Source organism: Pleurodeles waltl, chromosome 4_1 (genome assembly GCF_031143425.1).
Source record: "Pleurodeles waltl isolate 20211129_DDA chromosome 4_1, aPleWal1.hap1.20221129, whole genome shotgun sequence".
Classification (NCBI taxonomy): domain Eukaryota; kingdom Metazoa; phylum Chordata; class Amphibia; order Caudata; family Salamandridae; genus Pleurodeles; species Pleurodeles waltl.
The window spans coordinates 600969238-600994272 of record NC_090442.1 but is presented as its reverse complement, the minus strand read 5'-3'; the positions used below and the strand labels follow the sequence as shown (position 1 = coordinate 600994272).

The 25035-nt window shown below is 45.2% G+C and overlaps 1 protein-coding gene across 1 annotated transcript in view; it reads right to left on the bottom strand.

Moving 5' to 3' along the window:
- Window positions 1-8643: 8643 nt before the first annotated feature.
- The window catches only part of TXNRD1 (thioredoxin reductase 1), a 128025-nt gene continuing 111633 nt past the window's right edge, over window positions 8644-25035 (bottom strand). Inside the window, exons 15-17 of the mRNA XM_069229003.1 lie at window positions 24596-24691; window positions 23861-23995; window positions 8644-10539 (exon numbers count right to left, since the gene is read on the bottom strand). Of these exons, the coding sequence (XP_069085104.1) occupies window positions 10477-10539; window positions 23861-23995; window positions 24596-24691 (294 nt within the window). The 3' untranslated portion in view covers window positions 8644-10476. The remainder of the gene's footprint in view (window positions 10540-23860; window positions 23996-24595; window positions 24692-25035) is intronic.

Sequence of the window (25035 nt, the reverse complement as noted above, 5' to 3'; positions counted from 1 at the left end):
ACTCAAACCATATAGAGACGTACTTATGGACATCATGAAGCTACAAAGCCATCTGAAATTGCCCTGGTTCAAACACATCTCAACCACCCTGACTGCTATCGGCCAGGAAGACCTCTGGCTCCATCCAGAAAAAATTAGAAGGCCTAGTTTAGCTGTCATAAAAAAGGCATATTGGGAGAAAAAGACTGAGAGTATGTGTGAGACACTTAGGGAGTTCCCCCCTCCAGAATACCGCACCGCGGTCAGAAGACCACTGCGGTTATTCTGTGTTTCCCGCTGGGCTGGCGGGCGACCGCCAGGAGGCCGCCCGCCAGCCCAGCGGGAAACCTCTTCCCACGAGGAAGCCGGCTCCGAATGGAGCCGGCGGAGTGGGAAGGTGCGACGGGTGCAGTTGCACCCGTCGCGAATTTCAGTGTCTGCTGAGCAGACACTGAAATTCTTTGTGGGGCCCTCTTACGGGGGCCCCTGCAGTGCCCATGCCATTGGCATGGGCACTGCAGGGGCCCCCAGGGGCCCCACGACACCCCATACCGCCATCCTGTTCCTGGCGGGCGAACCGCCAGGAACAGGATGGCGGTAAGGGGTGTCTGAATCCCCATGGCGGCGCAGCAAGCTGCGCCGCCATGGAGGATTCAGCAGGGCAGCGGAAAACCGGCGGGAGACCGCCGGTTTTCCCTTTCTGACCGCGGCCAAACCGCCGCGGTCAGAATGCCCTGCGGGGCACTGCCAGCCTGTTGGCGGTGCCCCCGCCGACCCTGGCCCCGGCGGTCATGGACCGCCGGGCTCGGAATGACCCCCTTAGCCCCTTATTCAAGCGCTATATCTTGTTTAACCAAGAGCTTAAACCAGCAATTTTCATAGACAGTATTTATCAGGAGGAAAAAAGGCTTCTCTATTTTAAATTTCGCATGGGCACACTACCTGTGATGGCGGTGACCAACAGATGGCAACCCGTTCCTCCGGATAGATTAGAATGTTGTCCATGTCTTCACGGTGGCCCAGAAACACTTTCCCACTTCCTTTTATTATGTCACTTTACACTTAAACTCCGCAAATTGTATTTACGTCCACTTTTTAGATCCTACCGAGTTAGGAAGTGCAATGAGGCGGAAGTGTTATGTATGCGATCAGACGAGAAACACATTGTGACAAAAGTTTCAACTTATATATTGGAAGCATGGAAGCTACGCTCAATAATGCACCCACAATTGGCACAAACATAACTACATGTGTTATCCCATAGCTATCTAGCCTGGGAAATTGGTGCAGGGTGTTGCAAAACTGGGTTAGGCATCGGGCTTTTATTAAACGGTTGGCAGCCACCGTAAGGTCCCAAATGATTTGTGCCTGAACAAGATATTTAAATATTAGATTTATAATGTTTTTTTTAGAATAAGTTAAGTTTTATGCAAATTATGGCTACGCATTAAGTTTTATGATAATGTAGGGCAAATCGGATACATTTCGGCACATGTCAAATCAAAAATTCAAGCACAGTTTTCTTTTTATTGAGATGTTTTATTTAATGTGATTTTTTCCGAGTGTGATGGACTGATATTTATTGTGTGATTATTGTTATGGCCGGATAGGCTAACAACAATTAAATAAATGAAATGATCCTCACTCCCTCTCACCAAATGGAGTTCTTGGCATTTCTTGTAAATTCAGAGTCAGCTACTCTCCACCTTCCCATCTCCAAAGTCAAAGCCATCAAAACCAAAATCACAAACACCCTTCCCTCCCCTTCCATTTCTCTCAGGAAGTTTGCCAGGATTGTAGGTCTTCTGTTCTCATCGATTCAGGCAATCTGTCTGGGACCCCTTCATTATTGGGCTCTCCAATGACTCAAAATTTGTCCCCTTTGAAAGGGTTAGGCTTATTCGGATATATTCCCCTTTGGTCCGAGTCTCGTCTAGAGCATCAATAGGGGAGAGACCATTTACATGCGTGGAATGACAGGGCAATATTTGCCTTGGCCCCAGATCTTCTATTAAAATCAGATGCAAGCCGGATAGGTTGGGGTGCCCGGTGTGGACAGTGCCCTTGAGTAGAGGCACTTGGTCCTTGATGGAGCCCAAACTGCAAATAAGCTGTGTATATCTGCTTTCAGGCTCCTTTGCGATTCAATGCTCCACCAAGGACAAAACAAGCTGTTCTGTCCTCCTTTGCATAGACAGTCTTTCCGCGGTACGTTACATCACTCTCCTCGGTGACACTCGGTCAAAACCTTTGACAGAACTGGCAAAAAGCCTTTGGGAGTTTTGTCTCCATCGCAACATCTCGATCCCAGTGGAATATTTCTCAAGTAATCTCAACTCCGTCACTGATTGGCATTCTCATTTTCTTCACGATTCCGGTGACTGGTGATTACATCCCTCCATTTTCCAGTACCTCAACCTCAAATGGGGTCCTCTTCACACAGATCTGTTTACTTCCAGACTCAATTCTCACTTCAATTCTTCAGTTGGAAACCAGATCCTTAGCTCTAGCAACGGATGCTTTTCTCCAGGATTGGTCCCAGAACATCAACTTTGCTTTCCCTCCTTTCATTATGATCTCCAGAGTGTTGGCCCAAGTTTGTCGCCAAACAGCCACTCTAGTTCTAGCGGCTCCCTTCTGGCAATTCCAGTTTTGGTGTCCAACCCTTCTAGAGCTAGCAGTGGACTTCCCCATTCTCCTTCCAATCTTCCAGGATCTTCTTTTGGACCCTTTCGGATCCAGATACAATAACATCCTCAGCAACCCTCTCACGTTATCAGCCTTGAAGGTACCCCGACCTCATCCAAACATTTTGGCAGAAGCTGCAGGCTATATCAGTAAGTCCTGGGCTTCAGGCACCACAAAGGCTTATAAGTCAGCTTGGGCTGCATGGACAAACTGGTGTTTGGGAAAATCTGTAGATCCCTTTTCAGCAGAATTTTTCAGCCACCCTCGCTAATGGGGGGAAAGTGTATCTTACAGTTAATTTGTACAGATCAGCGATTTCTGCAAGCCATCCTCGCATTTATGGAAAAACAATTGGAGAACATTCAATGGTGTGTCATCTGTTAAAGGGAGTAAAAATCATCCTCTTCCAATTTACAGTCAATTATGGGATGTTAATCTTGTTTTACAATTGCATACAAATTGTCCAGACAATATCTCCTTTTCTATGAAAAAATCCACTAAACTGACTATGTTGTTATGTCTTATTTCCGTCAAGCGTATTTCCAATGTCAAAGCCCTAGATATCACTTCTCACCACTTTACTGCTACACCTACTGGAGTTCTTTTCAATATTAGAAAATGCACCAAAACCAGTTTAACCACCTCTGTGTTTTATCATTTCTTTCCTGAACATCCCCATTTACTTGTGTAGGAAATTGAACATGTATGAACAACAAACCAGTAATCTCAGAATGTCCTCCGATTCCCAACTCCTCATTTCCTTCAAAAAACCTCATGAACCAGTTTCTTCTCCTACCCTGGCTCATTGGGTTAAATGGGTTAGGTCATTGACCGGGAGTGATTCCTCCATTTTCGGTACTCATTTTTCCAGGGGAGTTATGATTTCACGGTCTTTTGGACAGGTTCCCATTTGGAAGACATTCTGAGATCTGCAAATTGGTCGAATGATAATGTTTTTCAAACGTTTTATTGTAAACCTGTACATGCTGCTTCTTTAGTGGTAACAAATATGCTTTGAACAGGCATAATAGGAGCATCCATTACTTGCCATAAAATCTAGATGGCATCTCATTTTTCTTTGGAGTACATTTTGCTTTGTATTTACACAACATGGTTGCTTTTGCTTGATCTCTTTAGCTGTGATTGTCCCATGTTTTAGAAAAAAAACTTTGAATGAGCACTAGCAGGATCTAAGGGTTAATAGGCTGATGGCAAGCAGCAGTTCATTATGTGGGCTCCGTTTTGTTTTAAGTTTATTTTTACGATTAGTTGGTCTTGTTTTGTGCTGGATAAGAGCGGTAGAGAGCACGTCATTCATGTTGCTCGAAGTTTATATGACGTGAGATAAATAGGGCGTGGGCTATGCTGAACTTCACTGGTGTAGCTTGGTCAGTAAGATGGGGGAGCTTTCATTTTTATGGAAACATTACTTGTGAATTCTGACAGACACCTCACTATACCTGACTGAAAGCACCGGTAGCCAACTATTTTCCTGAAAATATATTTATCAGGGGGGGTGTAACACTCCAAACACCCCCTGCGAAACTACGCCCCTGCTGGTCTTTCATAAGCAGCTTGCTGCTAAAGAATGCTCTTTTATATAATGAGTCTTTTCCTCATTGTGTTTTTTCCGAAATTAAGCAAAGGTTTTTAGAGTGCGTTGATTAGCTTTGATGGGTTTGATGTCTTTATGGGCATAGTGAGAAGGTGCTGGATGACTTGAGAGTTAATTCACGTGAGCTTCAAAGGACAGTGTGGAGAAGTGAAGGTATTCCACTGATTTTTGGGCGGGGAACAGATGGTAAAAAAGAGTGGATAAATTGCTGGTAGTATTTTTCTTTAATTAGAGGGCTTCAATTTAACCTCAATGAAAAAACACCCTTTCTTTTACTTTGGATTCTTTCTCTTTCTTACAGTTGACTGAACACTGTGCAAAGGTTTCTTTTAAGCGATACAAAATAGGGATGCTCTGTCTCTTCAGTTACGTTAGGTTTGCTAGAGTGGATGTTAGTAATTATTAAATAGTGTATGAGAAAAGGATCGGAGGATCACTGGTTGACACTATTTTGCCATAGATGAATGTGAATTCATACTCCACGTTGGGCATCAGTTTCCACATATCTTTGTCACATACTCCTAATTAGTTGGCTATGGCACGTCTTTCAGCAAATGGATAATAACTATGGGTGGGCATAACTCACATAATTTGCTGCAGTATAATAACGCAAGATTATGCAGAATTACTTGAGGGACATAACTCAGCATTTAGAGCTGTTTTTCTGAGGATGCATTTTGTGCTAATACAATAGTGCTAAATGATACAGAACATGAACAGCAGCATCCAGCAACTGCTCACTAAGTTATTTGTTCCTGTGCTCCTGTTGTAGTATTTTTGTGCCAAAATACTCATATTAAGCGAACAGACTTAAATTGCATGATTGTACTATCGCGTCAAAAGTATAACACGATTTTACTGAAATTATTCTGATTATTCCTACTTAATTAAATTTTCGCCCTGATTATAATTAGGCTTGGGCAGAATGTTTAATTCCGCCAGTGGAATCGAAGAAATGTGGTAATTCTGCACTACTTTTATAACACAAAATTACTTATGAATTCTGCCGTTCTGCTGGTGGAATTAATCTGCAGGAAATTTTAAGTTTCTAAAGAGGGCTGGAAGAGGGAGCAGTCCTGCTGCGTTTAAAAATCACCAAAGACTAAGAGGGACTGCTCCCTCTTCCAGCCCTTTTTAGAAACCACTGCAGTGCATACATTGTGATTACTGCAGAGTATGTAAGGACACCAAGGGGTATGCACTGCAGAGTTATATGCAGCAGTTTCTAAAATGTAAAAAGCACTGCTGTCCACTTGGCGGCGCCGCTTTTACATACACTGCAGTAATGACTGCAGAGTATTTAAGTGTGCTGAGCGTTACTTGGCTGCACCATTTTCTCAGCTCAGTGTAAAATGCATCCTTGCATCCATTTTTGGACGCAAAGGTGCGTTTTGCTCTAAGAAAATGGCACCAAATGCCCTCTCCGCCCCATCACGGAATTCCATGGAAGTATAATGTAATTCTGGGGAATTCAGCCGAATCAAATGCCACCCACTCCTAACAATTATGACAAGGCTGTTTTTTTATTTATGGCATTTGGTGTACATTGAAATATATTTGCTTTTATTACAGTGCAGCACATTCATTATTAGAAAAAGCTTGCTCTTTAACTCTTTTAAATCCATAGCTCTAAACTAGTTCAATTTCAGTAACAACACCCCAGACAGCCCATTCCCTTTACCCTACAACCATCTGGAATCCGGGCCTTGCATTTACATTTCCCCTTAAAATGTGTGTTTAATGGTGCCTTTGGGCAGAGCACTAACAATCTCAACTAACCAAAGGCGACTGATATGCCATAGGGATCGTTTGTAAGCTGAGATACCCATAACTATGAAGAGCATTCTTCTTTTTATGTCATAAAGTGAAAAGTTCTCTTGTTGGTGGGCACAGTAAATTATACACAATTGCATCTAAACAGAAACAAAGAAAGATTTACTCCCCAGTGTTCCTAAGTGCATTTTCTATGATTGCACTCATCTTGTGTATTTTGGATTGAATACTAAGTGGATCTAAACTTCACTTCTTCCTTTTCCCAGTTTAGCACGCCACTGTCCTGTTTCATTACTTGTGTATTTATTGGTGTTTTGTGTTTGTTCTGCTGGAATTTCACATCTCCTTCTTGATGATTTAAATTATAAGAACTAGTGCTTCTAAAAACAAAGCAATACTTGAATCCTGAATGTAGCAATAAACGTTAAGTCTACTTTTAATGCACTATAACTTAGTATTGTCTACGGCCCTTAGCATATGTGTTGCATTTCGTAACCTGGTACAAGCTAATTTAATTTAACTGTTTGGCTGACCTTTATCATTACACCGCCCACATTTAGGGAACTATTTTCTTTTTCTTTCAGCAATCCATGCATGAGTGCTCGTTTTCTAGCTATCTCAGTTGTGTGCTGCTTCCCCCTACAAACAGTCCCCCCTCCCACCCCCTATTGCTCTCTGGCTTGCTTCCTCTTCACACCGCCCAAACCCCAGCTTGTCCATTAGTTTTCCTAGCCCTCACTGGCCTTTCTTCTTTTTTTAAAAATTCTTCTTTGTCCTCCAGACTCAAGCACACCCTCACACCCGCTCTCCATTGCTCTCCCCACAATACGTTCCTCCATTGCTCTCTCATCCCTCGAGGTACTTTATTTATTTATGTTTTTTGTTTTTAAATTTCTTGGGGGTCCATCAGCTATTTTTTACAGCTGGGCTACTTGCATGCCAGATAATGCTTTCACACTAGTAAAAAAAAAAATTTTTATTTACCAATCCAAGTGGAGTCCATCGTTTTGAAACAATAAATAAAAACCAAAAGGAAATTGGTCAAGTATCATTCTGTAAACACGCACAGGCACACATACGCACATCATCATGCATGCACACGTCTGTGGAATGATGGGGCCTTGTTATCGTTCCTTTTTTTCTTAATTTGTTTGCCAATGATGCACAGTATTGGCAAAAACATTGGAAAACTCAGTAGGTCATAAAAAGTGACACCTATTGGCTTTGCCAATGCTTGTTCTAAAGTTAAGTCCTAGTTCATTTATATGCAGAGGGTGAGAGGGAGCAACCCAAAACGTGGATAAAGTCACAGGAAATTATTGACGGGCATTGCTGGAACAGTTATAATATATCCATTTAATTTTGTGCAAGAAGTGGGTCCCGGGGGGATTGCCGAAGACATGAGGTCTCCCACCCCCCTCCTGGGAATTTAGTGGAAGGTGGTGCAGCCCACGGGCACCGTTTTGGGCGCTGTTTGGGCGTTTTTGGGCGGAATGAGTTGTAATATATAGAGGGGCCATTTTGTAAGGGGCACCATTTTAGGAAGGTGACACGGTGGCTGGTGGAGGAAGGCGTTTTTTCCATTCCTCCCATCCAGAAGTGGGGAGTTTTTATTGGGGGCATTCGTAGGGGATTAGAAGCTATAGAGAGGCCCCCCTTTTTGGATATAGGTGCACGGGGAAGGGGTTTGTATTTTGTTACTGTGAACAGGTGCAGGTGGAGACAGACTGTTCACATGAGAACGATAACGGATGGACAGAAAATCTGTCAAGACACTTTCAGACTGGAAGGGGGTGGACAGCAGCAGTGCAACAAAGACATGAAATTTGGCATTAGGGGTTAGAGACTTGCAGGTTCAATGGGTAGGTGGCAGCAACTGACTATTAAGGTGACAAAACGGATTCAACAAAGAAAGCGTTACAAAAGGAAGACTGGGTTAATAAACTGCAAGGTTAAGGGGAAGGGAGGGGGTGGGGGAAGGCAGAAGAGTGGGGTGCATTCTGGTTAGGTAAATTTGATGTATGGTGAGGCGTTTAGTTTTGTGAGGCTTGAGGCCAGGGTATTGTTTTTGTGAGTGCACCTGTTTCCAATAAAGCGGCCTTTTATACACAAAAGGGTGTAGTGGTGCTGTTTCCCTCTTCCACAAAACTGGCTACACTTACTCACAAATTGAAACATTACTAAAGAGGAATTAAGGTAAAAGTCCATCCACCTAATAAAAATAATTAATCAGTGAGTGTGATGCAAAAGATTGCACTCTTTTCAGGGATAGGCCTGTGTTGGCTCTTATTGAATCAGCTAAAAATCTGAGTCTGAATGCAGCTGAACATTTTCAAGCGAAGAAAACCACAATACAGAAGGCACTAAAAACGATTCATGTGCACACTACGGATCACACATCCAAGCACAGATTTCGATAAATACTTGAAAACTAAGGTCTCAATTACTTTATTGAAACATATCGCTAATGATCCGCGCCGATGAACTGTTGTTGCTTCAATATATTTCTCTAATGCTATACATTCGTACTTCACCCCAATGTTTCACAAAACGTGTCAGAAACGTATGATAGACTTCATCACAGGCTGTTTTTTCTCATAGATGAAATTTATTTTGAAATTGTCTCAGACAATCATAAACTCGAATGATACAAAAAGTAAAAACTTCAAATGTTGTCATACGCGTGTTGATTTAATCACTTTTTGTTATAAATACATGTAAAAAAAAAAATCGGTGAGTTTGAGTGCCTTTGCAGCAACGCTGCTCCTCCCCCACCCACCCCGGGGACTGCCTGTGCTTTTGAAATAAAGACCGTGGTAACATTACAATCTCAACTCTGCCCAATAAAGTGCCATTGGCAGCTATTGTAGTGTAAGCTGCCATGGTTGTTATTTACTAACTACAAATACATAAATATAATTTTTTATTAATCATACATTTTAAATACCGCAGGTTCTACTTAGAAAATACAATTAACAAGAAAACTAGCGATCTTACATTAAATAAATATGTTTTTTTACTTCAACAAATAGACTTGCACTGCAAGAATAGGAGGCTCACTCTGACCAGCTCCTTGCTGATCTTGATCGAATGAACAATAGCCGCCCAAAAGGGACATTTTACAAAAGTGACAGGAATATTGACATATCCACCACACAATAAAGGTTTTAACAAATCTGTTTCGGCTAACTCACACTGCCACCATTCAGCAGGGGTGACTCGACCAGGTACAGATATCAAGAAGCTGTGTCTGATGGGGCCTGGCCCAGTCACACCAATGGCTAAAGAGCACTGGAAAAGAGCCTTTGTCTTTCGTGTTGATGAAGTGACCACCCAAAGTTGACTAACGATGTCTGTAGCCAGAACTTAAAATGCATTGGAGAGGCACCTAAGCCAACCAGTAAGCATAGTTTGTGCTATTGCATCAAGCAGAGACACGAGCAGACTCATGGGCCAGGAAGGCCTGGTCTTCTCGTTATATTTAACTGTTAATAAAATGCTTGTCTGCAAACTTGAACTCTTCAAGAACTTTAAGACCCACTATGTGGATTCAAGCAAATATCTACAAAGGTCATTCTTCTGTGAGGTGTACATTTGCAGACTTTTGAGCTTATGTTCCGATTTAAAAAAACAATGTATTGAACTAAAGGTCACGTGGGTGGCACCAGAGTCTCTGGAAAGAGCTTGGCTGTGTGGACAGTAGAAAAGTTGACATGCACATTGTTGCTGCATCAACCTGACTGTTCCTCTCCATGGCAATTCAAATGGGCATGTATGTTTGTGACACTATGTGACAGGTAACTCAAAAGCACCCTCAATGGACCAGTGGAGGCCCCAAGCAAGCTCCTCTCAACTGACCTGTCCCTTTGGCGGCAAAACACAGGATCAAATGCTCAGTATCAACAACTAGCTCAGGCTTCACCCTTGAGTTCGTTGTTGATGTGAGCTCAACATTATGACTAAATTGTCCATCACAAATTTTCAGATGCCATATGTGTAGTTACAGTTAGCACCTAGCTCTAAAGTCTGAAACAACAGCATATCATTGTGTCGGTAAAATTAAGTAAGGAAGCTCTTCATAGAAGAAGCTTTCCAAACTTAGCTGGCATTGCTTCAGTCAAAGCCCACCTAGCAAGGCTTTGGGCTATGACTTCATGGATGCACCAAGAGGTGCCTTGCCAGCCGCAGTTTGGTGTGCAGTTCATATTTCCCCGCTGTCTTCACTGTTGCCCTAATTTCATCGCAGTTGGCTGAAAGACCCTAACATTTCAGTTCCTGTCTCCTTGAAGTTTTATGTTTGTGATTCACATCTGTGAGCTGTGGGATCTTTCGGTGAAGAAGGTCGCAGGTCTCCATCATCATAGCAACTGGGGTGACAAAGTCAAAGTCTAGGGCAACAGCATTAACAGCAGGGTTTAACCTCAGCATCCCGACTGAACAAGCTCCTCTCCAGAGCTCTTGGTCACAGAGAGGGTGGTGAACACCTGAACAAATGAAAAAAGGGGTTTTAGCATACCAATAATACATTTAGAGAAGACAGAAACATACAGATAAGTAAAAGATATAACTGTTGTGCACACAATGAGCTAATATTCTTCTAACCATTTATATCACTATCATCATTATTAGGTTATTATTTTATTTATGTTTATTACAGCTGTTAATACCATCATTGTTATTCCTATCTTTTTTATAACTATTATTAGCGTCATGATACTCTTATTTTGTGATTTTACAAGGAGCAATTTGCTGCTTTAGCGTTGTAGAGGGATGCAGGTTGTATAGAAACCAACAAAAAGATAGTGTTGTTGGTGCCAATGCCAGCTATTGGACAATGTTACAAATTACCAGCGTATTGTCTATCAATAGGATAACGGCTAATATCAAAAACTTTGAGGTTCCAAAGAGATCTCTGAAGCAGGTGCACTTACCTACTGAGGTATTAAAGCATTTTCAGTTATAATAAATACGCTTGCATGCAGATCCCTGCAGCCAGTGCATCAAAACAATAAGTTATTCTACTGGCACGCAGACATAACAAAACAGATAAAACGATTGTTCACAGGCCTTCAAATGCTGAGCTATATAATCAATAACCAGATATAATAAAGCAAATAGGAGCAGGAGGAAGATGTCATCTAATGGGAACTGTAAATGTGGGGACTCTTTGGGTACAGTGTGCTATAAGAATATTATATGTGAATTTCGGGCACTCGTCCTTAAGGATCTGAGTGGCTCTAGTTGCCATTCTTCCTAGTGATGTGCAAGGAGAGGTATTCCAACATAGGGATTGGGTTATCGAAGTGGTGGGTCTCTACAGGATATTGTAGCCATTGTGAACCCTAGAAAAGATCTGTTTGTTGTTGGTTTGGTGTAACTCTCACTGCACTGGCAACATGATTTAAACGATGGAGCACAGTAGCTTTGTTGTCCCAACGTTCTCGGAAAAGGACATAGGGTAGGCTGTAGTACTCATCTCATTACACACTGTATTGCTCCTAAAATGGGGGTCTCTAATTATGGAGCCCAGAATGTAACCAAAGACAAAATGCACGTTTGGATGCTTGTTATTAAATATGGGGAAAGATTGGGTTCCATGTCTTTAGGTGTAGCCTACAATACCATAAAGGAACCATCTAACCACCCTCAAATGCGGTCAGTCATCCTTTCCGGCATTCTGACCTCTGAAGGCAGTCTGCACACTGATATCTGCAGGCGATGCACTAATGTACTCAGCTATATTACAACAGATTGTGTTTTTGCCTGAATGATAGATTTGCAATCTTCATATTGTTTGATTCTGCCATTCACAATCAAGTCCCCCTAGGGCAACAAATCCCACCATGCTATGATGAGCATGGACAGCAATGGCGAGTCCTATAAACACACTGTTTTGTTTTATAACTCAAAGGCAGTGTCTGTTGTGATGTTTTCGTAAGAATATTGTTCGAATCACCTCTGCGGCAATAGGTAAGCAACTGCCTCTGTATGTCAGATACATCAAAGACACGTTTTGAAGAAAATTGCCTTAGAGTCTAGATGGTTTTCCACACAGTACAATTAACTCAAATAACCCATCTAAACTGTGGAAAATTGCCACTCTATTCCACTGGCTTTCAAGAAAGCAATGTGTCCTGAAAACATCCCGAATAAGGCTGCCTGTGCAATGAAGATTCAGTAGACTACGCTCTATGCCTCTAAAAATCATACTTTGGAAATCATTACGGCGTGTCGTCAGTCTTACTGTCTGAACACACAGAAGCAGGGTGCACTGTGGTTGTGAAGGTGCTTACTTGTTAATTATATTAGTATGGCAGCATTTACTGCAGGATTAATTCTTTTTGCCTGAAATCCCACGCCCAAAGGGACGGGATCTGAAGGGTGGGTGAACCTGGAAAATGCTAAATGAGCAAACTACAAGGGATAATGCATTCACATTTCTATCACCTGTTAGTATTGTTATATTGGCGTCACACTTTTTCATGTTAAGGCTGTTAGGGTACTCTCATGCTGAGGCTGTTAGGGTACTCCCATCTAACCAATCTGTCTAGAAGGGAGACCCCTAATGCACAATAACATTAATTCAAAAGGTAAATGCATTGTTAACCAAGGCAATCGAGAAAACTGTGTGTAGGAAGTTGGCTCTGTATGTGCTATTTCAAAGTAAGGAATAGCATGCACAGAGTCCAAGGGTTCCCCTTAGAGGTAAAATAGTGGTAAAAAGAGATAATACTAATGCTCTATTTTGTGGTAGTGTGGTCGAGCAGTAGGCTTATCCAAGGAGTAGTGTTAAGCATTTGTTGTACATATACATAGACAATAAATGAGGTACACACACTCAGAGACAAATCCAGCCAATAGGTTTTGTTATAGAAAAATATATTTTCTTAGTTTATTTTAAGAACCACAGGTTCAAATTTTACATGTAATAGCTCATTTGAAAGGTATTGCAGGTAAGTACTCTAGGAACTTGGAATCATTACTTTAGCATGTATACTTTTCATATAAAACACAATAAGCTGTTTTAAAAGTGGACACAGTGCAATTTTCATAGTTCCTGGGGGAGGTAAGTTATTGTTAGTTTTCACAGGTAAGTAAGTCACTTACAGTTTTCAGTTTTTGGTCCAAGGTAGCTCACCGTTGGGGGTTCAGAGCAACCCCAAAGTTATCACACCAGCAGCTCAGGGCCGGTCAGGTGCAAAGGTCAAAGAGGTGCCCAAAACACATAGGCTTCAATGGAGAGAAGGGGGTGCCCCGGTTCCAGTCTGCCAGCAGGTAAGTACCCGCGTCTTCGGAGGGCAGACCAGGGGGGTTTTGTAGGGCACCGGGGGGGACACAAGTCAGCACAGAAAGTACACCCTCAGCAGCGCGGGGGCGGCCGGGTGCAGTGTGCAAACACGCGTCGGGTTTTCAATGGAAGTCAATGAGAGATCAAGGGATCTCTTCAGCGTCGCAGGCAGGCAAGGGGGGGGGCTCCTCGGGGTAGCCACCACTTGGGCAAGGGAGAGGGCCTCCTGGGGGTCACTCTTGCACAGAAGTTCCGTTTCTTTGGGGGCTGGGGGCTGCGGGTGCAGGGTCTTTACCAGCCGTCGGGAAATGGAGTTCAGACAGTCGCGGTCAGGGGGAGCCTGGGGATTCCCTCTGCAGGCGTCGCTGTGGGGGCTCAGGGGGGACAACTTTGGTTACTCACAGTCGTAGAGTCGCCGGAGGGTCCTCCCTGAGTTGGTTGTTCTCCACCAGTCGAGTCGGGGTCGCCGGGTGCAGTGTTGCAAGTCTCACGCTTCTTGCGGGGAGTTGCAGGGGTCTTTAAATCTGCTCCTTGTAACAAAGTTGCAGTTCTTTTGGAGCAGTGCCGCTGTCCTCGGGAGTTTCTTGTCTTTTTCGAAGCAGGGCAGTCCTCGGAGGATTCAGAGGTCGCTGGTCCCTTGGAAAGCGTCGCTGGAGCAGGGTTCTTTGGAAGGCAGGAGACAGGCCGGTAAGTCTGGGGCCAAGGCAGTTGGTGTCTTCTGGTCTTCCTCTGCAGGGGTCTTTCAGCTCAGCAGTCCTTCTTCTTGTAGTTGCAGGAATCTAATTTCTAGGTTCAGGGAGAGCCCTTAAATACTAAATTTAAGGGCGTGTTTAGGTCTGGGGGGTTAGTAGCCAATGGCTACTAGCCCTGAGGGTGAGTACACCCTCTTTGTGCCACCTCCCAAGGGGAGGGGGTCACATCCCTAATCCTATTGGGGGAATCCTCCATCTGCAAGATGGAGGATTTCTAAAAGTTAGAGTCACTTCAGCTCAGGACACCTTAGGGGCTGTCCTGACTGGCCAGTGACTCCTCCTTGTTGCTTTCTTTGTTCCCTCCAGCCTTGCCGCCAAAAGTGGGGGCCGTGGCCGGAGGGGGCGGGCAACTCCTCTAAGCTGGAGTGCCCTGCTGTGCTGTGACAAAGGGGTGAGCCTTTGAGGCTCACCGCCAGGTGTTACAGCTCCTGCCTGGGGGAGGTGTTAGCATCTCCACCCAGTGCAGGCTTTGTTACTGGCCTCAGAGTGACAAAGGCACTCTCCCCATGGGGCCAGCAACATGTCTCTAGTGTGGCAGGCTGCTGGAACCAGTCAGCCTACACAGATAGTCGGTTAGGTTTCAGGGGGCACCTCTAAGGTGCCCTCTGTGGTGTATTTTACAATAAAATGTACATCAGTGTGCATTTATTGTGCTGAGAAGTTTGATACCAAACTTCCCAGTTTTCAGTGTAGCCATTATGGTGCTGTGGAGTTCGTGTAAAACAGACTCCCAGACCATATACTCTTATGGCTACCCTGCACTTACAATGTCTAAGGTTTTGCTTAGACACTGTAGGGGCACAGTGCTCATGCACTGGTACCCTCACCTATGGTATAGTGCACCCTGCCTTAGGGCTGTAAGGCCTGCTAGAGGGGTGTCTTACCTATACTGCATAGGCAGTGAGAGGCTGGCATGGCACCCTGAGGGGAGTGCCATGTCGACTTACTCATTTTGTTCTCACTAGCACACACAAGCTGGTAAGCAGTGTGTCTGTGCTGAGTGAGGGGTCTCCAGGGTGGCATAATACATGCTGCAGCCCTTAGAGACCTTCCCTGGCATCAGGGCCCTTGGTACCAGAGGTACCAGTTACAAGGGACTTATCTGGATGCCAGGGTGTGCCAATTGTGGAATCAAAAGTACAGGTTAGGGAAAGAACACTGGTGCTGGGGCCTGGTTAGCAGGCCTCAGCACACTTTCAATTCAAAACATAGCATCAGCAAAGGCAAAAAGTCAGGGGGTGACCATGCCAAGGAGGCATTTCCTTACACAACCCCCCCCCAAACGAAAGAGGATGAGACTAACCTTTCCCAAGAGAGTCTTCATTTTCTAAGTGGAAGAACCTGGAAAGGCCATCTGCATTGGCATGGGCAGTCCCAGGTCTGTGTTCCACTATAAAGTCCATTCCCTGTAGGGAGATGGACCACCTCAACAGTTTTGGATTTTCACCTTTCATTTGCATCAGCCATCTGAGAGGTCTGTGGTCAGTCTGAACTAGGAAGTGAGTACCAAAGAGGTATGGTCTCAGCTTCTTCAGGGACCAAACCACAGCAAAGGCCTCCCTCTCAATGGCACTCCAACGCTGCTCCCTGGGGAGTAACCTCCTGCTAATGAAAGCAACAGGCTGGTCAAGGCCATCATCATTTGTTTGGGACAAAACTGCCCCTATCCCATGTTCAGAGGCATCTGTTTGCACAATGAATTGCTTGGAGTAATCTGGAGCTTTTAGAACTGGTGCTGTGCACATAGCTTGCTTCAGGGTGTCAAAGGCCTGTTGGCATTCTACAGTCCAGTTTACTTTCTTGGGCATTTTCTTGGAGGTGAGTTCTGTGAGGGCTGTCACAATGGATCCATACCCCTTCACAAACCTCCTATAGTACCCAGTCAAGCCAAGGAATGCCCTGACTTGTGTCTGGGTTTTTGGAGCTGCCCAGTCCAGAATAGTCTGGATCTTAGGCTGGCGTGGCTGAACTTGGCCTCCACCTACAAGGTGTCCCAAGTAAACCACAGTTCCCTGCCCTATCTGGCATTTGGATGCCTTGATAGAGAGGCCTGCAGATTGCAGAGCCTTCAAAACCTTCTTCAGGTGGACTAGGTGATCCTGCCAGGTGGAGCTGAAGACAGCAATATCATCAAGATAAGCTGCACTAAAGGATTCCAACCCAGCAAGGACTTGATTCACCAACCTTTGGAAGGTGGCAGGGGCATTCTTTAAACCAAAGGGCATAACAGTGAACTGATAATGCCCATCAGGTGTGGAGAATGCTGTCTTTTCTTTTGCTCCAGGGGCCATTTTGATTTGCCAGTACCCTGCTGTTAAGTCAAAGGTACTTAAGAATTTGGCAGCCCCTAATTTGTCTATTAGCTCATCAGCTCTAGGAATGGGATGAGCATCTGTCTTGGTGACAGAGTTGAGACCTCTGTAGTCCACACAAAACCTCATCTCTCTCTTTCCTTCTTTGGTGTGAGGTTTGGGGACTAAGACCACTGGGCTAGCCCAGGGGCTATCAGAGTACTCAATTACTCCCAATTCCAGCATCTTGTGGACTTCCACCTTGATGCTTTCCTTAACTTGGTCAGACTGTCTAAATATTTTGTTTTTGACAGGCATGCTGTCTCCTGTGTCCACATCATGGGTACACAGGTGTGTCTGACCAGGGGTTAGGGAAAAGAGTTCAGCAAACTGCTGCAGGACCTTCCTACAGTCAGACTGCTGTTGGCTAGAGAGGGTGTCTGAGTAGATCACTCCATCCACTGAGCCATCTTTAGGGTCTGATGAGAGGAGATCAGGGAGAGGTTCACTCTCAGCTTCCTGGTCCTCATCTGTTACCATCAACAGATTTACATCAGCCCTGTCATGGAAGAGCTTAAGGCGGTTCACATGGATCACCCTCTTGGGGCTCCTGCTTGTGCCCAGGTCCACCAGGTAGGTGACCTGACTCTTCCTTTCTAGTACTGGGTAAGGGCCACTCCATTTGTCCTGGAGTGCCCTGGGAGCCACAGGCTCCAGAACCCAGACTTTCTGCCCTGGTTGAAATTCAACCAGTGCAGCCTTTTCGTCATACCACAACTTCTGGAGTTGTTGGCTGGCCTCAAGGTTTTTACTTGCCTTTTCCATGTACTCTGCCATCCTTGAGCGAAGGCCAAGTACATAGTCCACTATGTCTTGTTTAGGCTCATGAAGAGGTCTCTCCCAGCCTTCTTTAACAAGAGCAAGTGGTCCCCTTACAGGGTGGCCAAACAGAAGTTCAAAGGGTGAGAATCCTACTCCCTTCTGAGGCACCTCTCTGTAAGCGAAAAGCAGACATGGCAGGAGGACATCCCATCTCCTTTTGAGTTTTTCTGGTAGCCCCATGATCATGCCCTTTAATGTCTTGTTGAATCTCTCAACAAGGCCATTAGTTTGTGGATGATATGGTGTAGTGAACTTATAAGTCACTCCACACTCATTCCACATGTGTTTTAGGTATGCTGACATGAAGTTGGTACCTCTGTCAGACACCACCTCCTTAGGGAAGCCCACTCTGGTAAAGATACCAATGAGGGCCTTGGCTACTGCAGGGGCAGTAGTCGACCTAAGGGGAATAGCTTCAGGATACCTAGTAGCATGATCCACTACTACTAGGATGTACATATTTCCTGAGGCTGTGGGAGGTTCTAGTGGACCGACTATGTCCACACCCACTCTTTCAAAGGGGACCCCCACCACTGGAAGTGGAATGAGGGGGGCCTTTGGGTGCCCACCTGTCTTACCACTGGCTTGACAGGTGGGACAGGATAGGCAAAACTCCTTAACCTTCTGGGACATATTGGGCCAGTAGAAGTGGTTGACTAACCTCTCCCACGTCTTGGTTTGTCCCAAATGCCCAGCAAGGGGAATATCATGGGCTAAGGTCAGGATAAACTCTCTGAAACTCTGAGGCACTACCACTCTCCTAGTGGCACCAGGTTTGGGATCTCTTGCCTCAGTGTACAGGAGTCCATCTTCCCAATAGACCCTATGTGTTCCATTTTTCTTGCCTTTGGACTCTTCAGCAGCTTGCTGCCTAAGGCCTTCAAGAGAGGGACAGGTTTCTTGTCCCTTACACAACACTTCCCTTGAGGGTCCCCCTGGGCCCAAGAGCTCAACCTGATAAGGTTCCAGCTCCATAGGCTCAGTTCCCTCAGAGGGCAGAACTTCTTCCTGAGAAGAGAGGTTCTCTTTTTGGTGTTGTGTTGCAGCTGGTTTCCCAGCTGACTTTCCTTTTCTCTTGGTAGGCTGGGCCATTTTTCCAGACTCCAGCTCTACTTTTTCACCCTGTGCCTTGCACTGTGCCCTAGTCTTGACACACACCAGTTCAGGGATACCAAGCATGGCTGCATGGGTTTTCAGTTCTACCTCAGCCCATGCTGAGGACTCCAGGTCATTTCCAAGCAAACAGTCTACTGGGATATTTGAGGAGACCACCACCTGTTTCAGGCCTTTGACCCCTCCCCACTCTAAAGTTACCATAGCCATGGGATGTACTTTAGTCTGATTGTCAGCGTTGGTGACTGGATAAGTTTGTCCAGCCAGGTATTGGCCAGGGGAAACCAGTTTCTCTGTCACCATGGTGACACTGGCACCTGTATCCCTCAGGCCCTCTACACTTGTCCCATTAATTAAGAGCTGCTGCCTGTATTTTTGCATGTTAGGGGGCCAGGCAGCCAGTGTGGCTAAATCCACCCCACCCTCAGAGACTAATGTAGCTTCAGTGTGACACCTGATTTGCTCTGGGCACACTGTTGATCCCACTTGGAGACTGGCCATTCCAGTTTTAGCTGGATGGGAGTTAGAAGTGGTATCTTTCTTGGGACAGGCCTTGTCTCCAGTTTGGTGTCCAGACTGACTACAGTTACGACACCAGGCCTTTTTGGGATCAAAGTTTTTACCCTTGTACCCAGAATTGTTTTGTGAAGAGGCTCTGGGCCCACCCTCCTGTGCAGGTTTTTGGGGGCCTGTAGAAGACTCTTTACTATCTTTGTTTTTGGCTGTCTCACCACCTTTCCCCTGGGGAGGTTTTGTGACCCCTTTCTTTTGGTCACCCCCTGTGGAAGTTTTGGACACCCTAGTCTTGACCCAATGGTCCGCCTTCTTTCCCAATTCTTGGGGAGAAATTGGTCCTAGGTCCACCAGATGCTGATGCAGTTTATCATTGAAACAATTACTTAATAGGTGTTCTTTCACAAATAAACTGTACAGCCCATCATAATCATTTACACCATTGCCTTGAATCCAACCATCTAGTGTTTTTACTGAGTAGTCTACAAAGTCAACCCAGGTCTGGCTCGAGGATTTTTGAGCCCCCCTGAATCTAATCCTATACTCCTCAGTGGAGAATCCAAAGCCCTCAATCAGGGTACCCTTCATGAGGTCATAAGATTCTGCATCTTTTTTAGAGAGTGTGAGGAGTCTATCCCTACACTTTCCTGTGAACATTTCCCAAAGGAGAGCACCCCAGTGAGATTTGTTCACTTTTCTGGTTTCACAAGCCCTCTCAAAAGCTGTGAACCATTTGGTGATGTCATCACCATCTTCATATTTTGTTACAATCCCTTTGGGGATTTTCAACATGTCAGGAGAATCTCTGACCCTATTTATGTTGCTGCCACCATTGATGGGTCCTAGGCCCATCTCTTGTCTTTCCCTTTCTATGGCTAGGATCTGTTTTTCCAAAGCCGATCTTTTGGCCATCCTGGCTAACTGGATGTCCTCTTCACTGGAGTTATCCTCAGTGATTTCAGAGAGGCTGGACCCTCCTGTGAGGGAGCCAGTATCTCTGACTATTATTTTTGGAGTCAGGGCTTGAGAAGCCATGTTCTCCCTAGATAGGACTGGTGGAGGGGATTCTTCCTCCAGTTCACTATCATCCTCCTCTGTGTTATCCACAGAGGGGTTGGCTCTATCATACTCTGCCAACAGCTCCTGGAGCTGTACTTTGGTAGGTCTGGAGCCCATTGTTATTTTTCTTATGTTACAGAGTGACCTTAGCTCTTTCATCTGGAGATGGAGGTAAGGTGTGGTGTCGAGTTCCACCACATTCATCTCTGTACTAGACATTATTCTTCTAAAAGTTGGAATGCTTTTAAGAATCTAAAACTAGTTCTAGAATCTAATTCAAACTTTTACAAACTTTTAAACTCTAAAAGAAATGCTAACAGGGACTAACACAAGGCCCTAGCAGGACTTTAAAGAATTTAGAAAACTTTTCAAATTGCAAAAATCAATTTCTAATGACAATTTTGGAATTTGTCGTGTGATCAGGTATTGGCTGAGTAGTCCAGCAAATGCAAAGTCTTGTACCCCACCGCTGATCCACCAATGTAGGAAGTTGGCTCTGTATGTGCTATTTCAAAGTAAGGAATAGCATGCACAGAGTCCAAGGGTTCCCCTTAGAGGTAAAATAGTGGTAAAAAGAGATAATACTAATGCTCTATTTTGTGGTAGTGTGGTCGAGCAGTAGGCTTATCCAAGGAGTAGTGTTAAGCATTTGTTGTACATACACATAGACAATAAATGAGGTACACACACTCAGAGACAAATCCAGCCAATAGGTTTTGTTATAGAAAAATATATTTTCTTAGTTTATTTTAAGAACCACAGGTTCAAATTTTACATGTAATAGCTCATTTGAAAGGTATTGCAGGTAAGTACTCTAGGAACTTGGAATCATTACTTTAGCATGTATACTTTTCATATAAAACACAATAAGCTGTTTTAAAAGTGGACACAGTGCAATTTTCACAGTTCCTGGGGGAGGTAAGTTATTGTTAGTTTTCACAGGTAAGTAAGTCACTTACAGTTTTCAGTTTTTGGGCCAAGGTAGCCCACCGTTGGGGGTTCAGAGCAACCCCAAAGTTATCACACCAGCAGCTCAGGGCCGGTCAGGTGCAAAGGTCAAAGAGGTGCCCAAAACACATAGGCTTCAATGGAGAGAAGGGGGTGCCCCGGTTCCAGTCTGCCAGCAGGTAAGTACCCGCGTCTTCGGTGGGCAGACCAGGGGGGTTTTGTAGGGCACCGGGGGGGACACAAGTCAGCACAGAAAGTACACCCTCAGCAGCGCGGGGGCGGCCGGGTGCAGTGTGCAAACACGCGTCGGGTTTTCAATGGAAGTCAATGAGAGATCAAGGGATCTCTTCAGCGTCGCAGGCAGGCAAGGGGGGGGCTCCTCGGGGTAGCCACCACCTGGGCAAGGGAGAGGGCCTCCTGGGGGTCACTCCTGCACAGAAGTTCCGTTTCTTTGGGGGCTGGGGGCTGCGGGTGCAGGGTCTTTTCCAGCCGTCGGGAAATGGAGTTCAGACAGTCGCGGTCAGGGGGAGCCTGGGGATTCCCTCTGCAGGCGTCGCTGTGGGGGCTCAGGGGGGACAACTTTGGTTACTCACAGTCGTAGAGTCGCCGGAGGGTCCTCCCTGAGTTGGTTGTTCTCCACCAGTCGAGTCGGGGTCGCCGGGTGCAGTGTTGCAAGTCTCACGCTTCTTGCGGGGAGTTGCAGGGGTCTTTAAATCTGCTCCTTGTAACAAAGTTGCAGTTCTTTTGGAGCAGTGCCGCTGTCCTTGGGAGTTTCTTGTCTTTTTCGAAGCAGGGCAGTCCTCGGAGGATTCAGAGGTCGCTGGTCCCTTGGAAAGCGTCGCTGGAGCAGGGTTCTTTGGAAGGCAGGAGACAGGCCGGTAAGTCTGGGGCCAAGGCAGTTGGTGTCTTCTGGTCTTCCTCTGCAGGGGTCTTTCAGCTCAGCAGTCCTTCTTCTTGTAGTTGCAGGAATCTAATTTCTAGGTTCAGGGAGAGCCCTTAAATACTAAATTTAAGGGCGTGTTTAGGTCTGGGGGGTTAGTAGCCAATGGCTACTAGCCCTGAGGGTGAGTACACCCTCTTTGTGCCTCCTCCCAAGGGGAGGGGGTCACATCCCTAATCCTATTGGGGGAATCCTCCATCTGCAAGATGGAGGATTTCTAAAAGTTAGAGTCACTTCAGCTCAGGACACCTTAGGGGCTGTCCTGACTGGCCAGTGACTCCTCCTTGTTGCTTTCTTTGTTCCCTCCAGCCTTGCCGCCAAAAGTGGGGGCCGTGGCCGGAGGGGGCGGGCAACTCCTCTAAGCTGGAGTGCCCTGCTGTGCTGTGACAAAGGGGTGAGCCTTTGAGGCTCACCGCCAGGTGTTACAGCTCCTGCCTGGGGGAGGTGTTAGCATCTCCACCCAGTGCAGGCTTTGTTACTGGCCTCAGAGTGACAAAGGCACTCTCCCCATGGGGCCAGCAACATGTCTCTAGTGTGGCAGGCTGCTGGAACCAGTCAGCCTACACAGATAGTCGGTTAGGTTTCAGGGGGCACCTCTAAGGTGCCCTCTGTGGTGTATTTTACAATAAAATGTACACTGGCATCAGTGTGCATTTATTGTGCTGAGAAGTTTGATACCAAACTTCCCAGTTTTCAGTGTAGCCATTATGGTGCTGTGGAGTTCGTGTAAAACAGACTCCCAGACCATATACTCTTATGGCTACCCTGCACTTACAATGCCTAAGGTTTTGCTTAGACACTGTAGGGGCACAGTGCTCATGCACTGGTACCCTCACCTATGGTATAGTGCACCCTGCCTTAGGGCTGTAAGGCCTGCTAGAGGGGTGTCTTACCTATACTGCATAGGCAGTGAGAGGCTGGCATGGCACCCTGAGGGGAGTGCCATGTCGACTTACTCATTTTGTTCTCACTAGCACACACAAGCTGGTAAGCAGTGTGTCTGTGCTGAGTGAGGGGTCTCCAGGGTGGCATAATACATGCTGCAGCCCTTAGAGACCTTCCCTGGCATCAGGGCCCTTGGTACCAGAGGTACCAGTTACAAGGGACTTATCTGGATGCCAGGGTGTGCCAATTGTGGAATCAAAAGTACAGGTTAGGGAAAGAACACTGGTGCTGGGGCCTGGTTAGCAGGCCTCAGCACACTTTCAATTCAAAACATAGCATCAGCAAAGGCAAAAAGTCAGGGGGTAACCATGCCAAGGAGGCATTTCCTTACACTGTGTCTATGGAACAACTGTGAGTACCTCGGTAACCGTCTGTTCAATTTGGTGGGATTATTTCCCTCCAGTTGATATGTTTTATAGGTACGATTCTAGTGCCAAGAGGCCCTTGCTCGACTCTTGTTGCTTTTAACATAACCCCCAGCTACCAGAAATGATTTATTTTCACAACCTTCCGCATTATTTCATCACATCCTTACCACCCACACCGTAATACTTCCCTCAAGCCACTGTGTGGTGTTTATGTAGGAATGCAGCCAAAAATTATTCAAATCTACCTTTTAGGTCAAAAGAAGCCATAAAATTACACTGTCAAGTGTCATCTAAGTGTAACTGTCCAAGAATGAAATGTGAGCCCAGACACAGCCAGGAGAAAGGACTTGCTGAAGGTTTTGACATTTCAGGAGTATCGAAGACAAACGCTGGCAGAAGTGTGATGTGCGCAAGAGCGTGTGTGATGACAAGGCTCTGTGTTATGGAATACTGAGAGCTTCAGGGTCAAGGTGCACAAAGTTATAATGACACGTTTTAAGCTATTTGTGAGAAGACACGTGTAGAGATTAATATCAATACACAATTAGTTGTTGGTTACAGTGAGTACAGCAGTAATCTTCTCAAATAATATTCCGTTCTGACTCTCTAATAAGAATATCACCAAGATAGAGCCTATTTACAGGTATGAGTTTGGATTGGCAATAACTGTATGATGTTTTCAAAGTGCCAAGCCTTAAGTACGTACCTCTGCACAGACTGGGTGGATTCCTATTGTGCTGTCAAGCTGTTCTTTCGTGAGTCCACATTTGATGGCGACTGCAAATCCCTGGGTGATTTCACCAGCATTTGGCCCAAGTATGTGAAATCCTAAAACACGTTCCTAGACGAGGAACAGAAATACATCAGTGATCGGATTAAAAAAAGCATCTCAGTTTTAGCATAATAGGCAGGCCATTTGAACTATGCTTCCATTTATATCCCATATTGTTCCCGTAGATCATGGGTGTCTACTAGGACACGATGTGGGGACTGCTTAGCAGTCGATGAGGACATAGTCTGTGCTTCGCAGGAAGTGCAACTGACAGTGATCTGGAGGCCCTGCCCAACACATCACACTGACAAACAAGTCTGAAGGTAAAAAAGAGAAAATCTGGATACAAAAATTGGTGCAGCCCATGCCAACAAGGGAAATAGCCAGTCTCCCACCTCTCTTTAAGCACCACAGAAAACAGATTTAAGGACAATTTCATTACAGGAAGACTCCAGCTCTATTGTATCCTTAAGCCAATATCCTTTACTGTGGACTGTGCTCCAAAAGGCATTTTCATTAGAAATTGAGTGTAAGAACTGTAACATAGAGTTGGAACCATAAAACAACATTGAGCTTTCAATTTATCTTGCAACGCTTCGTAATAAACTGGCCAGCTCTAAGACCTTCTTTTCCTACAGCAATAAAAAGCAGCCAGGGGAAATCACTCACCTGGTCTTTTTTATTGCAGATGACTTTTGCGTAGCACTTGTTGTTGTCCCTCGCAGGAACTGTCCACTCCAGCGGCCAAAAATAACTGTGATACACCTGGAATTAAAGTAGAATATTGACATCCGTTGGAAAGTGAAGAACAACTAACTATAGAAAGTGCAGTATTTAATTAACAATACATTTAGTCAATCCATAGGTTCGCTTTAGCTGATACATTTGTGAACGTCAGCATTCAAAATATACAAAACAGTATGTTGACGACTGTTAGATCTTGTGGAGGTGCAGAAGCACTGGGCCTGATTTAGAGTGTGGGTTTACAATCTGATGGAGATTCCTTATTACAAGTGCATTATATTCTATGGCACTTGTAATAAGGCAGATAGGACGGAGTACCCCTTAAATTAAACTCTAAATTAGGCTCTAAGTCCCTACTAGTAATA